Source organism: Etheostoma cragini, chromosome 15 (assembly GCF_013103735.1).
Source record: "Etheostoma cragini isolate CJK2018 chromosome 15, CSU_Ecrag_1.0, whole genome shotgun sequence".
Taxonomy (NCBI): domain Eukaryota; kingdom Metazoa; phylum Chordata; class Actinopteri; order Perciformes; family Percidae; genus Etheostoma; species Etheostoma cragini.
Window position 1 is genome coordinate 6,514,040 of NC_048421.1, and position 18,656 is coordinate 6,532,695.

Genomic DNA, 18,656 nt, shown 5'->3' on the forward strand with positions numbered 1-18,656 from the left:
TTCTCTGACTGATAACAGCTATGCAACAGGTTGGATCAGACAGAGGGAAGGAAAACCAATGGACTGGATTTCCCATCAGTGGGGTGGAGGAGGCTTTTACCAAAATAATGCTCTGAAGAACAAGTTCAGCTACAGCAGAGACACTTCTGCTCTAACAGTGTCTCTAAAAGGACAGAATGTGCAGCCTAAGGACACAGCTGTGTAATACTGTGTACGTCTTTCCTCAGAGATACAAACCACCAACAGACCTGCACAAATACCCAGCAACCAGCAAGACTCAACTACACACACATGTTATAAATGTGAACATTAATAAAGACAGCCCTCTGTAATGAGTTAATAAATAAAAAATTTATGGAATTCATTGAACGATATTAATAATTTCTCATGAAACATGTTTCCTGTTTTCTCATCTTTTATTAGCTTTTCAACACGATTAATAAAATGATAACTAAATATATTAAATTCAATACAATTTTATTCATAGCATCAATTCATAACAAGAGTTTTCTCATGACACTTTACAGATAAAATAGGTCTAGACCACACTACAGACTTTACAAGGACCCAGTAGTTTCCTCCAGAGCAAGCAACAGTGCAACAGTGGCGATGAAAAACTCCTTTTAGGCAGAAACCTTGGACAGACCCAGGCTCTTGGTAGGCGGTGTCTGACGACCGGTTGGGGTTAGAATGAAGAGTGGCAATAACAGTCACAAAAAATAGTAGTTTTTAGTAGTTTTTTTAGTACTAGTTCATGGCATAGCAGGGCACTGTGCGGCATTACAAGGCACAGCAGGACGTAGCAGGGCACCGCAAAGCGTAGCAGGATGTAACAAGGCATCGCAGAACATGTTGCGGGACCATGGCGACGGCTGAACATGATTTTGGAGCCTCCCTGATCCAAGAAAACATGCTGGGTGAAAAAGAACATAAGGACTCCGGGGAATGACTACCCGGAGCTAGGTTAGTAACAAGCATTTCTGGGACATGGATGCAAACAAATAGAAAGATGGAACGATAGATGGATAAAGGAGAGAGGAGCTCAGTGTATCAAAGGAAGTCCCCAAGCTGTCTAAAACTATTACAGCATAACTAAGAGAGACAGGGTAAAGGGAAACGCCTGGTCAGGCTAGAACTCTCCCAACCGTATCGGGCTATATGCCCTGCCTCTCTCTAGTTTTATTATATTATTGATTATATGATCAATGAATCTGACAACTATGAGAAGAAGAAGGTTGGCCTCATTAGGCAAACGTGATATTAAACATTAATACACAATTTCATAATATATATATATATATATATATATATATGTTTTGTACTTATGTATGTAAGTACAAAGCATGTTATAATGACAGTGAAATGATATCAAAGCAATTTTCTGAAATTCTTGTAGATGTTGGTGATCAGACTGAAACCTTTGTTTATTTGTATTATTGTAAATGTACTAATGTGATGCCACCTATACATAGTGTGACTAATGAGAAACAGAGCATTCATTCCAAGATGAATCATATTTTAACACATTTTAAATTTTTAATGTGTGTATTATTTGAATGAATATGGTTGTATTATTAATGCCTTCTAACATTTTACACAAATGAAAACATGTCAAACAAACATTTAAACAGCTGACTTGGAGGGTTGACTCCTGCACATTTATTTCCTAGTTGTATTAATTATCTCCAGTCCAATTGTTTCCTCCCTGTGAGGAGGAGTCAATGCAAAACTCAGATATCTTCCACCTCTACTTATCTGACTGCGGAGAGGAGGACAGAGGACAGTGGACACACAGTTTAACATGATGGACTGTAGGACAGGACTGCTGCTTTTAACTCTCTGCTGGGCAGGTGAAGACTTACACTGATCTTAACTTTACTTTGTCTTCAAAAAGTTTCCATCGTACAGGAAGTGATTGTTTTCTTGTTCATCTTGCCAGGTGTTGATGGGCAGACTCTGACAGAGTCTGAACCAGTGTTTAAAAGACCTGGAGAATTCCACAGATTGACCTGCACAGCATCTGGGTTTAATTTAGGCAGCTATGACATGGCCTGGATCAGACAGGCTCCTGGAAAAGGACTGGAGTGGATTGCTTGGAATAGTAACGGCGGTAGCACCAAACACTACTCTCAGTCAGTTCAAGGCCGGTTTACCATCTCCAGAGACAACAGCAGACAGCAGCTGTATCTGCAGATGAACAGTCTGAAGACTGAAGATTCTGCTGTTTATTATTGTGCTCGAGAGCCACAGTGACTGGAGTTGGTTGAGCAGCTGTACAAAATCCTACAGTACTCATTCTTTCAGACTGGTAGTGCAAAGTTTGAAGTATTTATTTATAACATTTACATATTTTAGTGTTTAAATTACATTGTTTGTGCAGTTTTGAGGTTAAGTTGTAATATACTTTCTAAAAAAGAAGACACAATAATGTTTGTAAATGATATGATGTGGAATCTATTGAATAATAATGTTACTGCTTCTTTTATAAAATCACTAGAGGACAGTCAGTGTCTAGTTTCTATCTCCTCTGTTACTAAAAGGAGAAACTCAGATCTGCTGTTGTCATTCAGCTTAACTGACTGATCCTCAAACTGTGAAATGATTCATATTGCTCTGTAATAAAATCAATATGTCACTCTTTCCTTCACAATTTCATAAAAACATTTCTAAGAGAAAACAGCTGAAAGTGGAGCTTGGTGACAACAGCATTTAACATTACTGTTTAGAAGGGTTTACTTGTGTAAAGTAGGGAGATAACTGTTTCATTTAACTTAAAATTGTTGTTTGAAGATAGAATAACAATAATATAGTCATTAAGGATTTATTTTGTTTTAACTCAAGAGAAATGTCTAGAACATATGTGAAGACAATACTGACTGTATTTGTATATGAAAATAAGAAATACAATCATATTTTCCCATTTGCAGATACAGACGTTAACAGTGAACTGAGTCTTCTTTTCTCCAGTTAGACCAACGTTGATGCTTCATATGTTTGATTTTATGCAAACTCAGTGACCTTCCTTGTTTCTCAGCTATAAAAACATCACATCAGGCTGTCAGTGGAGTTCACAGAACGTCAGTTTCAACATAAACCATGTTCTCTGTAGCTCTGCTGCTGCTGTTGGCAGCTGGATGTGAGACTCTCTGGATTAGTTAAAGTCAGCAGTTCTTCTTTCAGTATAACTTGATATTTGTTACTATTTTCTTCTTCTTTTTTAACAGGTGTGAAGTGTGAACAGTTGACACAGCCAGCCTCTGTGACTGTGCAGCCAGGTACACGTCTGACCATCACCTGTCAGGTCTCTTATTCCCTTGGCTACTACACAGCTTGGATCAGACAGCCTGCAGGAAAAGGACTGGAGTGGATTGGAATGAAATATACTGGAGGTACACACTACAAAGATTCACTAAAGAACAAGTTCAGTATCGACTTAGAGACTTCCAGTAAGACAGTGACTCTAAATGGACAGAATGTGCAGCCTGAAGACACTGCTGTGTATTACTGTGCCAGAGAGTCACAGTAACACAAACCATCAGTAGACCTGAACAAAAACCCCTCAGAGCCTGAACACTTGTAACATGAAGCCACCAGAGGAGGAGCCCACAGACCCCTAATGGTTTCAACACCAGCTCACTGTTACAGCAGGGAGAGCAGACCCGACACAAATACTTTTTAATTAAATTGAACATTAAAAGCATAGTCAATCAATGTATATAGTCTTACTTAACAATCAGTGGTACATCGTTGTATGCATATATAACCTTTCAGGTGAAAAAACAGTGATTTAACTACAGTTTAAAGTATTCCTCAATAAGTCAGTTTCTCTTCTATAATATTGTTATTTACTTTTCATTATCAATCAAACATACAGGTATGTTTGTCAGAGAATCACAGCACCACCTAAACATTTCATCTTCATTTTAATGTATTCAAATACTTTAGTCAGCTGATTTACTGTCAACAGTATGTAAATCAGCAGAGACACTTCTGCTCTAACTGATTCTAAAAGGACAGAATGTGCAGCCTGAGGACACATCTGTGTATTACTGTGCATGTTATCCCACAGTGATACAAAACCACAAATAGATCTGCAACCAGCAAGACTGGTAAAATAAAATGTAGACACATAAATTATCCAGCAGTTTATATGTGGCCAGTTGGTCCATGATAGAGAGATTGTCTTCAATCAAACGATTTTGAGAAATTTGTCCCTACAAAGATGTGAGGTTTTGTATCTCTGTAATTGAATTTAAATTTTCAGACAAGACAACAAAAATAACTTGCTGTTACATATAAAGAGCTGGATCATACAATAACATTTACAAAAAGGAAGATAAACATACGCATTCAAATATGCAGTTTAAGTATCCAAATAACATTTTTATAATGTGGCCATGAAAAATATCATGTCATCGGCTTTTTTATATCTAAAGAATAAAATCCAAGAAAATAAATGTTTTGATATCACTTAAACAGTAAAACATTAGAAACAATTCTCGGTTCAATATACTGTCAGAAAAGTACATCTTTTCGGTCCCTATAGTATCAAACTACTTTATTTTATAGCAGAAAACTTTCAAGGTATTTGGTATTTTTTAGTTTTCCTGCTCTTGAAGAAAGCTAATGTTGTTAAAGTGCATCTGCTTTCCATGTTCCCTTTCTAAACCTGAAGAGGGAGGTCCATGCAAACTCTTCCTTCCTTATAATCACACCATCAAAAGACCTTAGAACATTTATGACAGAACTGGGACATTTTAGAAAACTTGTATATTCAAATCAGAAAACACTGGATCACAGTGTTTACATAATTACATAATTGAAAATATGATTTCATTGAGTTTATTCTTCATAGTTACTTTTCATGGTAAGAGTAATTTCCGCTTTAACACACTGAAGAGACTCTAGTGTAAGTATTTAACCTCTTTGATGGATAATTATCACAATTTCTCACCTTACAGGAGTTTGGAGTGAGATCAAACTGGACCAGTCTCCCTCTGAGGTGAAAAGACCAGGGGAGACAGTGAAGATGTCATGTATCATATCTGGCTTTGACATGACAAGCTACTATATTCACTGGATACGACAGAGACCAGGGGAAGCTCTGCAGTGGATTGGAGAGATGAATGCAGGTTCATCATGAGAGGAAAGAAATATATTCAAATGTTACAACTGACTTAAAGTAAAAAAATTAAATAAATAAAGGATTAGGTAACATCAGGTTAAAAGATAAAGAAAGTCAAAATTAAAAGAGATACTGTATGTTGAGATGATTTGCTAAAAAAAACAAAGTACAGTTAGAAGAATGCCCAAAAAGGAGGAGTCAATGCAAAACTCAGATATCTTCCACCTCTACTTATCTGACAGCAGAGAGGAGGACAGAGAACAGTGGACACACAGTTTAACATGATGGACTGTAGGACAGGACTGCTGCTTTTAACTCTCTGCTGTGCAGGTGAAGATTTTCACTGATCTTAATTTGAAGTCTTGCCTTGAAAAAATTACCAAAATTAAAAGCATTTTCTTTATTTGACAGGTGTTGATGGTCAGACTCTGACAGAATCTGAACCAGCGATTAAAAGACCTGGAGAATCCCACAGATTGACCTGTACAACATCTGGATTGTCATTCAGTAGCTACTGGATGCCTGCAGCTTGAAAAAAAACTCATACAAATTATTTTCAAGAATAACTACAGGTTGCAGTAGAGGAGAAGATGTCAGCTGACACTAAGGAGAATATCACTTTGTCTCTAAACCAAACGCACATGCAAACATACAGTACATGCACTTTATAAAGAGCAACAGCTGCTGTCGTGGTTTGTGACTTCCTGTTTATATTACTGTAACTTAAACAGGCTTTTACAATAATGGTTATTACAGTTTCTATTTTGAATATCAAGCTGCATGTGCTGCATTAAATATATGCACTGAATTGATGGCCCATCGAATACTGCTGAGCAGAATATATGAATACATGAAATGTGGTAATGAACAAAATGTGAAATGTTGAATAACTTGAAAATCATCATCATGTCAATAAAAACTGATAATCATAATCATAATGTAAAATCATGATTTCTTTCCCCCCAGATATGTACTGTTTCTCTAATAGAAGGAGGAGTCAATGCAAATCTCTGACCTCTTCCATCTCTACATATGTGTTGCAGGGTGAAGAACAGACACTAAATCACTGACATACACACTCTAGACTGGACAGAGACAACTGGCTTTAACAATGATCAGACCTGATTATTTGGTTGTTTTTCTCATCCTGTCATTTAACTGGGCAGGTAAGAACAATAGATGTTTTTCTGACAAACGTCCTGGTACAAAGACAACATGGCTGCATTACAGTAACTAATGAGCTGTTTAAATGTCTGTAGGTACTGAGGGTCAAACACTGACTGAGTCTGAATCTGTGGTTAAAAGACCTGAAGAATCCCACAGACTGACCTGCACATATTCTGGGTTTGGTGGTGATATTCATAATGCTTGGATCAGACAGGCTGCTGGAAAAGGACTGGAATGGATCGCTTACATCAGTAGTGGCAGTGGCAGCATCTACTACTCTCAGTCAGTCAAAGGCCGGTTTACCGTCTCCAGAGACAACAGCAGACAGCAGGTGTATCTGCAGATGAACACTCTGAAGACTGAAGATTCTGCTGTTTATTATTGTGCTCGAGAGCCACAGTGACACAGGAAGGACCAACGCTGTACAAAAACTCAACAAGTTAAAACAAGTCAAACCTTTGCTTTCTTCTTTTCTCATTCAAACAGAAAGCTTCAGAGCAACATCATTAACACATTCAGAGAAACTGTCTCCATAAAACTGCTCCATTCAGACAGGTTTTATTGCTGATCCCCCAGTTGTGATTGAATCATACAATACTGTGTTAATTTGTTAATCTAAATATAGATATATTTGTGACAAGTTTGACTTGTGTTAGACAATTTGTAATTAAAAAAAAAGGGAATTTAATTTTGTTTTAAGTTCGTAATAATAACTACATTTTCAGCATCGACTTAGAGACTTCCAGTAACACAGTGACTCTAAATGGACAGAATGTGCAGCCTGAAGACAGTGCTGTGTATTACTGTGCCAGAGAGCCACAGTAACACAAACCATCAGTAGACCTGAACAAAAACCCCTCAGAGCCTGAACACTTGTAACATGAAGCCACCAGAGGAGGAGCCCTCAGACCACTAATGGTTTCAACACCAGCTCACAGCCTGCACTCTTTCTTGAGTTTAAATACTTTGGGGTTTCAATATCATATCATTGGCTCTTCTCCCATAACAAAAACTGAATTACATGTTTACATTGTTGCAGACAAAACCGTGTTTGTATTATCAGGATTCAACATTTCAAATTTGAAAAAGAAACATAAGATAATGTTTGTCGATCTCAAATCAAGCATACAAGGTGATTTAATAAATGAAAACACAATTTTCTAATGATGATCATCTTGATAACTTTTATATAAAAACAGTAGCACTATTAAATTATATACATTATCTGCCAAGTAAAAACATGTGTTCAAATGTTACAGATTGACCAACTGTAAAACATGCTTTATAATGACATGTAAAACATAAATAAAAATGTAAATAAAATTTGAATTCTGAAGAATAATACAAACTATGTTAAGGAGAATGCCGTGACATGAAAATATGTTTTGAGGAAAGATTGACCAAAAGACACTGTTCAATCAAAAAGGAGGAGTCAATGCAAAACTCAGATATCTTCCACCTCTACTTATCTGACAGCAGAGAGGAGGACAGAGAACAGTGGACACACAGTTTAACATGATGGACTATAGGACAGGACTGCTGCTTTTAACTCTCTGCTGTGCAGGTGAGGATTTTCACTGGTCTTTTATTTAACATAGCCTTTATTTTTATGTCATCAGCTTATTCCACTTTATGTTTTTTTTATCTTCTTTACAGGTGTTGATGGTCAGACTCTGACAGAATCGGAACCAGCGATTAAAAGACCTGGAGAATCCCACAGATTGACCTGTACAACATCTGGATTCACATTCAGCAGCTACCCAATGAACTGGGTCAGACAGGCTCCTGGAAAAGGACTGGAGTGGATCGCTTTTGTACACACAGGCAGTTCTCATTTCTTTTACTCCCAGTCAGTCCAGGGGAGATTCACCATCTCCAGAGATGACTCCAGCAGTAAAGTCTATCTGCAGATGAACAGTCTGAAGACTGAGGACACAGCAGTGTATTACTGTGCCCGAAAGCCACAGTGAGAGACGATAATAGGAGAGTCATACAAAAACTACTTCCTCTAATTACAGTCACCACTGGGAACATTATGTTGACATTTGATACATTTTTTGCCATGCTGTCAACAAGTTCTTGGTATTAGTGCGGTGCAAATGTGTCCACATCAGAAGTACCTGCAAGATGATCATCCAAATAACATTTTGGCAACATTTACAATTAAAAAGCTTCCACACGATTTTCAGATTTCAATTTTTTTATGCAATGATTTTCTCATTTATCCTGTTTTTTTTCAATGTACCACTGGTGGTTCGAAATTGGAACGCACCATAAAAGGACGTTATTACTTGCATAACAAGCTCAAGTCATACATCGTTAGAAAGCTTAAAGTCTTGTGATTCCATCAAGCCCATAGCACAAAGCATAAGGTGACTCACATCGGTTATAATCATGTTCTGAAGTAAAGAAACACAGAAAGATTTGAGTCTAATCGAGTGGGTGTTTCCTACCTGTCTCCTTGTGTCTTTAATCACAGCGGGGAAAGATCGGGAAAAACTTTGTTTTCCTACATGGCCAACCCTCCAAGGAATTAGAATATCCAAGCCTTGTAATCCATAATTATCTGGTCCCCTCACAATCTTGTAGTTTCTGGCCAAGTTTCGACGTAGAGAAATCTAGATAATTTCTCGGTTTTTATTGCTTGTAACTTTTTAGTTAGAAAGAAGGTCGACACACCATTAGAATCTGTGGCGTGTGCGGATTCCAATGAACCTTGTTCCCAGCCAATAGCATCAGCCTATCAAGAGATACACTCAAGCTAAGCCAATAATATCGCACAGTCCCCATTGGGCCCACGTGGGAAAGATTGACAGTAGATCCGACCACTTATAAGATAAGGTCATAAAACTGGCATCCCTGTGTAGCCAATAAGAAGACGAGTTGATTGATATCAAACATGGCCAGAAAAACCTTACCCTGTGATGTCTCCAGCTGTCTCAAAACAAAAATATTTCAACATTTCATAAAATTATGATTACTTATTTCTATAAATCTATGTATGTACTTCTTTCAGACATATCTGTGAGTGATGTGGATGTGTTTTTGTATTTCAGAGGTATCGTATTTTGCACTTTTTTGGCTTTTTTAGAAATAAGAAATAAGACAAACGCACAGACATATCTGTAGAAATACATTCATATAAAATCCATTTTATAAGTCATTTTTTTCTGGATTTTTTCTGTTCTAACTTGAGACATGTGGCCAGGGTACTATTTTAGTATGTAGCCCATGTGATATGCTTACAGTAGTGCTTTTTATTAATTTTTCAGATGATTTACTTGGACAAAAATAGAAATTCTGTGTTCTAACCTCTGTAGCTCTGTGCCAGTAAGGCCTAGTGTCACACTGCCACTAGAAACAACAAGTTGAGAGTGTTAACTTCCCAATGAACTCAGGGTCATCCGGGTCGGCCAAAGCATGTGAAAACTGCAGCACTTTTTTAAGGGTAAATATTTAGGCGAGAAAATCATATTTTAATTTACACAATATCCTGTAATCATCACCTTTTACTGCCATAAAAAGAAATAATGCAAATATTTAACAAATCAAAACCACATTGCCATTTTTCTCTGTCCTTTTAAAATATACTTAGATTGTTTTAATACCATATGTCTGTTTTAAGGTCTTAGCAAAAACTCTTCCCAATATGAAAGAAGCTGGATCTCGTGGTTTTGGTCATGACCCAGCCATCAGGACCATAGGTGAGGGTAGCAACGAAAACTGACCGGTAGATTGAGAGCTTTGCCTTCTGGCTCAATTCTCTTTTTGTCACAACGATGCAATGAATTGAAAGTAACACCGCCCCCGCAGAACTGATTCTCTGACTAATCTCCCGCTCCATTGTCCCCTCACTCGCAAACAAGACCCCAATGTATTTAAACTCCTTCACTTGGGGTAAGGACTCATTCCCTACCATAGCAAAAACTCTTCCCATTATGAAATGGGTGGCAGTAGCTCAGTCTGTAGGGAGTTTGGGTTGGGAACTGGAGGGTCACTGGTTCAAGTCCCCATATGGACCAAAAAGTTGGGAGAGTGGATTGGTGGCTGGAGAGATGCCAGTTCAGCTCCTGGGCACTGCCAGGTGCTCTTGAGCAAGGCACCGTACCCCCCCCCCCCCCCCCCCCCCCCCCCCCCCCCCCACCACCGCCCAGGGTGCTGGTTTAGCTGGCAGCCCACTCACTCTGACATCTCTCCATGTATAGGTCCTGAGCATGTGTGTGTATTTCAGGCCTGTGTGTGAGTACTAACAAAAAGTGTGTACACAGAGTGTAATGTAGTAATTTCCCCATTGGGGACTAATAAACAAATTAAATTACAAAACTAAATTAAATTAAATTACAAAATTAATTAAATTAAAGAAGCTAGATCAGAAAAGTTTGAGGACTAAAGTTGTTGTTTATTATTGGGCTCAAGAGCCACAGATACTAGAGTTGTTTGAGCAGCTGTACAAAATCCTACAGAACTCATTCTTTCAGGCTGGTAGTGCACAAGTTTGGAATATTTTTCATTAAAAGTATATTTTATTTTACATTTTTTTTTACATTCTTACTGGACTTATAGAGCACAACTGTCTCACATTCTTAATCAATGAAGGTTAACCTTAACAACTTGGTAGTAAAAGTTCACACCTTATCAAGAAAATCACATAGAAATGATGGTGGAATGATTTTTGTCAAAAGATACAAATACAAATACATAAGGAAAAAATTGCCTTTTTTCAAATATCTAAAAGGTAAAAAAAACATTGAGCTGTGATGACAAAAAATAAACTAAATCATAGTCCTCTAACCATCAGTTACAATAATGCATCTTCTGCTTTTCATTCACTGTCATATTGGTGCTTGAGTGTATCCCAGCATGCATTGGGTGGGAAAGCAAGGAACAAGCACAGAGCTTCAATAACAAACAAATCTTATTGGGTGTCACAAGTAAGTAATCTTCATGAAAGTTTAAAAGTAGCTACCATTCCTGTTTTAAAACTCTAGAGGGCAGACAAGGACTGGCTTTAACACTTATCCCAGTGACGACCATATACAGAAACAAATGACAAGGAAGAAAAGCAGCGATTGTTTTTATTTATTTCTTTTCAGCCCCTAATGCTCCAGATATTGACGGTCTCCTCCAAATAATATCTGTTGCAATCCTTTCTGCCATGAAATGACCATAAACCATCACAATGCCACATCCATATGTGCTGGGCACCACTGCTTTAATCAATCAGATGACATAATCATTCTTAAATTACTGTTGTATATTATTATATATATTGTTGATAATACCACACATGATATTTTAAAATAGCATTTAAAATGTACAAGCTAATATGGACATTTCCTAGTCAATAAAAATTGTTTCAAGTTTCATCAATGATTTGTTTCCAGTCCAGATGTTTCCTCCCTGTGAGGAGGAGTCGATGCAAAACTCAGATATCTTCCACCTCTACTTATCTGACAGCAGAGAGGAGGACAGAGAACAGTGGACACACAGTTTAACATGATGGACTATAGGACAGGACTGCTGCTTTTAACTCTCTGCTGGGCAGGTGAAGATTTTCACTGATCTAAATTTGAAGTTTCCTTAAAACATTAACAAAATCAAAAGCAATTGATATAACTTAATTTTTGATGGTTTAAAGGTGTTGATGGTCAGATTCTGACAGAATCTGAACCAGCGATTAAAAGACCTGGAGAATCCCACAGATTGACCTGTACAACATCTGGATTGTCATTCAGTAGCTACTGGATGGCCTGGATCAGACAGGCTCCTGGAAAAGGACTGGAGTGGGTTGCTACTGAAGCTGGTAGTAGTGGCAAATACTACTCTCAGTCAGTTCAAGGCCGGTTTACCGTCTCCAGAGACAACAGCAGAGAGCAGCTGTATCTGCAGATGAGCAGTCTGAAGACTGAAGATTCTGCTGTTTATTATTGTGCTCGACACCCACGGTGACTGGAGTTGGTTGAGCAGCTGAACAAAATCCTACAGAACTCATTCTTTCAGGCTGGTAGTGCACAAGTTTGGAATATTTATCATTAAAAGTATATTTTATTTTACATTTGTGTTATTTTCAGGTTGTTAAGATGTTTTACATTCTGTAATTTTTTATATGAGTTTTTTATTATAAACTAATAATCCTCCCTGCATTATACACAAACTTGAAAACACAATGAAGATCACTCATTATAAAGACCAAAGATCAAAACAATCTGGTTGCTAAAATTAAACTTCTACAAAGTAAGATAAAGTGAAAAAGAATTATGTCTGTAAATGAAATGGAATCTATGAGAATGAACAATAATTTTAGTATTTCTTTTATAAAATCACTAGAGGACAGTCAGTGTCTAGTTTCTCTCTCCTCTGTTACTAGAGGGAGAAACTCAGATCTGCTGTTCTCATTGATCTTAACTGATACTCAAATTCTGAATTGATCTATATTGCTCTGTAATAGATTCAATATGTATGTAAGAATGTGTCAGTCATTCCATCACATACTGTAGTTTCATTAAAATAATTTTTTATTTCTAAGAGAAAACATGAAGTTGGAGATGGAGATAGCTGCATTTAATGTTATTGTTTAGAGTAAATTTACTTGTATTATGTATGGAGATAACTATTTTATGTTAAAAAAAGATTAATGTTTAAATATAGTAATATACAGTATAAGTAGTAGCAATATAGTAATTTTAAGGAACTGTTGTGTATTAACACAAACAATTCTAGAAAATATGGACAGTTTAATGCCAGAAAGTTATCTATATCTAGATATGAAGAAATCAAAAATGAAATGCATAATTTCACTCTGCAGATTTAACACTGAACAAACTCTTCTATTGACTCCAGTAAGACCAACATTGATGAAAAAATTGAAGACATAGCAACCAATCAACCTGCTACAATATCATACGTCAACACACATTTTCACATAACCATTACTTACTGCACTTAAAAATCAATTATTTGATAAGCAACATCTATATGGCACCGGGAAAAACTCTGGACACTTGGGTGGACATTATTGAAGCTGTGAAGTCTGGGCTGTAGCCGTGTTTGGTTCCATCTTGTATCTGTCTGGGTATATGTCTGTTTGTGTGTGTGTTGTTTTTGTCTTCCTCCCTCTCGTCTTTCCTGTTTATGTTCTATTTAACTTATTTTTTTCTTTCTGGCCCTGGGACGCATTTCTGTCTCAGTGTATTGTTTGTAATTGTTTGTTGTTGTTTAATTTTTCAAAATGAATACAAAAAAATTATCACAAAAAAACAACAACAAAACCAGCCAACTATCAAATTAACAGATTTAAGAGTCAGATGAGAAGATCAATGCATTTCTAATATGTGTCTGTTTTACGTTTCCTTTCCTGTTATAAATGATGTGGTTACAATAGTACTAACTACATATAACAGTCCATCCTTCTTTTATAGTCCGTCAGTGTCCTTCTCTATGCAAAGTGAACTTCCTCCCAGTCTTCTATAAAGACTTGATAGCATGCTGTCAGTTGCAGCAGAAGAAGAGAAGCTCCCATCAGATCACCTTCAACATCAACATGTTCTCTGTAACTCTGATACTGCTGCTGGCTGCTGGATCCTGTGAGGAGCTTTCAGTGGATTCACACTAATACACACATTAGAAACCCTGAATAATCAGATGAATGATGGAGATAATGTTGATTTTTGTTTCCACAGGTGTGAACAGTATTAATCTCATCCAGACAGACTCAATGGTTGTGCAGCCTGGACAGTCTCTGACCCTCAGCTGTCAGGTCTCTGGTTATTCTCTGACTGATAACAGCTATGCAACAGGTTGGATCAGAGAGAGGGAAGGAAAACCAATGGACTGGATTTTCAATCGGTGGGGTGGAGGAAGCTTTTACCAAAATAATGCTCTGAAGAACAAGTTCCTTTACCGCACACACACGTCTACTAGCTCAGTGACATTAGCAGGAGTGAATCTACAGCCTGAGGACACAGCTGTGTATTACTGTGTGCGTGTAAGCAACACAGTGATGCAAACCACCAACAGACCTTTACAAATACCCAGCAACCAGCATGTGACTCAAACATAAATTTACAGGAGATTTCTATGGATAAAAGTGTCAAATGTAACGTAGTCATTAATTCTTCAGTTCAATTGTATTTACAATACAAACAGTCTTTATTATGGTTAAACAATAGAATGGTAACACTTTATAATTATGGGACTGGAAATCTTTTTTACCCGTCAAATAAAAAATATAGGCCAGTAATAAGATAGTTAAAAGTAAAATTCATAAATATCCTACTTGGGTGAGCATTGTTCTCAGGCATTACCATTTAAATGCCTTGCATTGTGAATACAGCAGCCATAAAAATGCATCTGCAGTATCCTGTATTTTGTGCCAATGTAGTGACCAGTTTCGCAAACCCTCTCTTCAAATTCTTAATACATTTAATTTTAAGCCACCAATAATTATATCTTATTTGTCAATGTTAAAGATGGACCAGGTCAGCACTTTATTTGAAGGGCCACAAACATGATGTAGAAGTAGTAATGGAAGATGCATTTTTATGTAACCATGATTACAACACTACAGGTTTTCTGAATATTTGTACACTGCTGTGACTGGTCAGTTCTTTAAAGAAGACAAGAACATCATTAATAAATCAGAAATCTTGATGATGCAAATTAATGCATTAAATAATGTATTGTTCCTGCAACAAGCCATGCATGATATACTATTAATCCTTGTACATTACTGAAGTACTACATTAATTAATTCATGCTTTTTCATGCAGTGAAGTCAGGCATGTATTCATGACAATTCATGTCCCATAATTATAAAGTGTAACTGATCAGTACAAAACAAAAAGTGCACTTGTCTCTGAGTGTGATATTGTTTCCAACAAAGAATTACCAGCAACTTTAATAAAAAAAATAATAATAATAAATTATACAAACTATAACAGAGTGCTGGTTTAGGAGCCACTCCCTCCCCATGGTATTCTGATGCAAATTGTCCATCTGTGCAGTGTACCTCTGTCCTGCTGACTGCTGTAGTTTGTGTAGAGCATCAGATGTCACATCTCCAGCCTCAGGATGATGAATACACTCACTCTTCTGCTGGTTACTCTCTCTCTGCCCTGCATGTGAGCTCTCCTGATTCTTGCTGTTTTGTCTTTTCTCAGACAACATGGACTGATGGTCAGTCAGTGACACCAAAAAACTTCCCAGATGACTGTCTCACTTTCTTCTGTGTTCCTCTGTCTCTTTAATTTCTTCAGGTTGTACAGGTCAGAGCATGGAGTCCATTCCTTCCAGTTCAGTAGGGAAAAAGCCAGGGGAAATTCTGAGTCTCTCCCGCAGGGAAGCTGGCTTCTCATTTAGCTGCTGCAGCATGCACTGGATTAGACAACCTGCAGGAAAAGCACTGGAATGGATAGGGAGAGGCTTCTCTGATCAAGTAGTAACACTTATGCCAGCAGTGTGCAGGGCCGTGTAGAAATCAGTAGAGATAACAGCAACAGCATGCTGTATCTGAGACTGTCCAACTTAAAGACAGACTCTGCTGTGTATTATTGTGCAAAACACACAGTGGTTAAAGAAAGCAGAGAGGCTTGACAAAGACCTCATGCTATTTAGTTTCAAGAATAACTACAGGTGGCAGTAGAATATAAGACGTCAGATGACACTAAGGAGAATGTCACAGTGTCTCTAAACCAAACACACACGAAAACATACAGTACATGCACATTATAAAAAGCAACAGCTGCTGTTGTGGTTTGTGACTTCCTGTTAACATTACAGTAAATTAAATGTTCTTTTACAATAATGGTTAATAATGTTTCTATTTCTGATATTGAGCTGCATGTGTTGCATGATATATCCACTAAATTGATGGACCATCAAATACTGCTGAGCAGAATATGTAAATACTTTAAATTTTGTTATGAGCAAAATGTGACAGAAAAACTGAAATCATCATCATCATTTGAAAAGAAAATAATAATCATAATGTAAAATTATGATTTCTTCACCCCCAAATATGTGTTGAGTTTCTGACTGAGGAGGAGTCGATGCAAATCTCTGACCTCTTCCATCTCTACATATGTGTTGCAGAGTGAAAGACAGAGAACAGCGGACACACAGTTTAACATGATGGACTATAGGACAGGACTGCTGCTTCTAATTGTCTGCTGGGCAGGTGAAGATATTTGTTGATATTCATTTGACACAGTTTTTATTTCTATAACTGACATATTTCACATTTTCTTTTTGTCTTGACAGGTGTTGATGGTCAGACTCTAATAGAATCTGAACCAGCAATTAAAAGACCTGGAGAATCCCACAGATTGACCTGTACAGCCTCTGGGGTGGACTTTGATAGCTCTTGGATGGCCTGGATCAGACAGGCTCCTGGAAAAGGACTGGAATGGGTAGCAACTATCGAATATGATAGTGACAGCATATTGTACTCTCAGTCAGTTCAAGGCCGGTTTACCATCTCCAGAGACAACAGCAGAGAGCAGCTGTATCTGCAGATGAACAGTCTGAAGACTGAAGATTCTGCTGTTTATTATTGTGCTCGACACCCACAGTGACTGGAGTTGGTTAAGCAGCTGTACAAAATCCTGCAGATCCAGTTCTTAGAAAGAAAACACAATTATTTAACTATTTTCTTTTATTAAAATCATGAAAATGTGCCATGAAAAAGATGAAAAATACTAACCATCAACAAAAATATCTTACTTTATTTTCAATGTGTTGAATTTGTTTGAAGGATAGCCCCTTGAGATGAAGCATATTGTTTTAAAGGGGGTCCTATCAATTATCACTTCCTTACAAAACAGTCAGGTCCAGGTATGAATAAAATAAATACTACATATACATTTCAGCCATGTGGTATCTAAAGTGGGATTGAAAAATCATTTTACATTTTCTTTCAGAAAAACCCAGAAGGCATAAGTCAAGTTTCTCTGTCCTCTATATGGAAACACTTAGTTCTGCTTATCTCATTGATTTTGACTGAAACTACAATTTTGTACTCAGACCCTTTGAGAGCTTGCTTCACCACAAGTAAAATAAAAATGTAGTTGCTGAATCAGCAGTGACTTATTCTTCATGTATTAATTTTGTTGTATAGTCCTCCATGTCATCATATCAACTGAATTTCAATATACAGCTGGAGAAGGAGTTGCTTTTTATAATTTGTTTGTAAGCCTTTGGGTTGAAAGATGAATGGACACTGCAGTAATACTGAAATAAGGCAAACCTTTACTTCTTTGACTCTTGGAGGAAAAACTATGTATTCCTTTGTCACAATGTTTTCTCTATTAGCAGTAATCCACATCACTTAGCTGAACAATAACCTTTTAAATTAACATCTTACTGACGTTACAGCTTGAACTGCATACTTCATAATTGCTGATACACGCCACACAATCTTAATCTCTTAAAAAAGCACAAACACACTGAAAATAAGAGAAACAATGAAAAACACCTTTAATGCATTTCAGCCTGTTTCAAAGAAACTATCTCTCTCTCTTTCTCTCTCTCTCTCATTCTCTCTCAGAGTCCAGCACTCCTCCTTACTTCTATTCCTGTATCTCCCACTGCTACAAGGTTAATTCTGTCAACACAATATATACCAACTGATTTCATGTTTTGTTTTTGTGCATGATATATCCAGAATATGGATGGCCATGAAATGCAAATTATGTAAATCATACTTTCCAGAGATGTGTTGCAATTCTCTAATAGAAGGAGGAGTCAATGCAAATCTCTGACCTCTTCCATCTCTACATATGTGTTGCAGGGTGAAGAACAGACACTAAATCACTGACATACATACTGTAGACTGGACAGAGACAACTGGTTTTAACAATGATCAGACCTGATTATATGGTTGTTTTTCTCATCCTGTCATTTAACTGGGCAGGTAAGAACAGCAGATGTTTTTCTTAGAAACTTCCTGGTACAAAGACAACATGGCTGCATTACAGTAACTAATGAGCTGTTTAAATGTCTGTAGGTACTGTGGGTCAAACACTGACTGAGTCTGAATCAGTGGTTAAAAGACCTGAAGAATCCCACAGACTGACCTGCACATATTCTGGGTTTGGTGGTAATATTGATAGTGCTTGGATCAGACAGGCTGCTGGAAAAGGACTGGAATGGATCGCTTACATCAGTGGTGCTAGTAGCTACATCTACTACTCTCAGTCAGTCAAAGGCCGGTTTACCATCTCCAGAGACAACAGCAGACAGCAGGTGTATCTGCAGATGAACAGTCTGAAGACTGAAGATTCTGCTGTTTATTATTGTGCTCGAGAGCCACAGTGACACAGGAAGGAGCAACGCTGTACAAAAACTCAACATGTCAAAACAAGTCAAA

General features: G+C 37.3%; 1 protein-coding gene and 2 gene segments (V, D, J or C); all 3 read left to right on the plus strand.

The window, feature by feature from the left end:
• The window catches only part of LOC117958146, a 141,947-nt gene that overhangs the window by 40,017 nt on the left and 83,274 nt on the right, over nt 1–18,656 (plus strand). The window lies entirely within an intron of this gene.
• LOC117957904 lies at nt 2,996–3,526 on the plus strand. The segment is given in 2 exon segments: nt 2,996–3,136; nt 3,225–3,526. Coding segments are annotated over 2 exon segments (342 nt in total).
• On the plus strand, nt 11,731–12,256 carry LOC117957878. The segment is given in 2 exon segments: nt 11,731–11,837; nt 11,931–12,256. Coding segments are annotated over 2 exon segments (360 nt in total).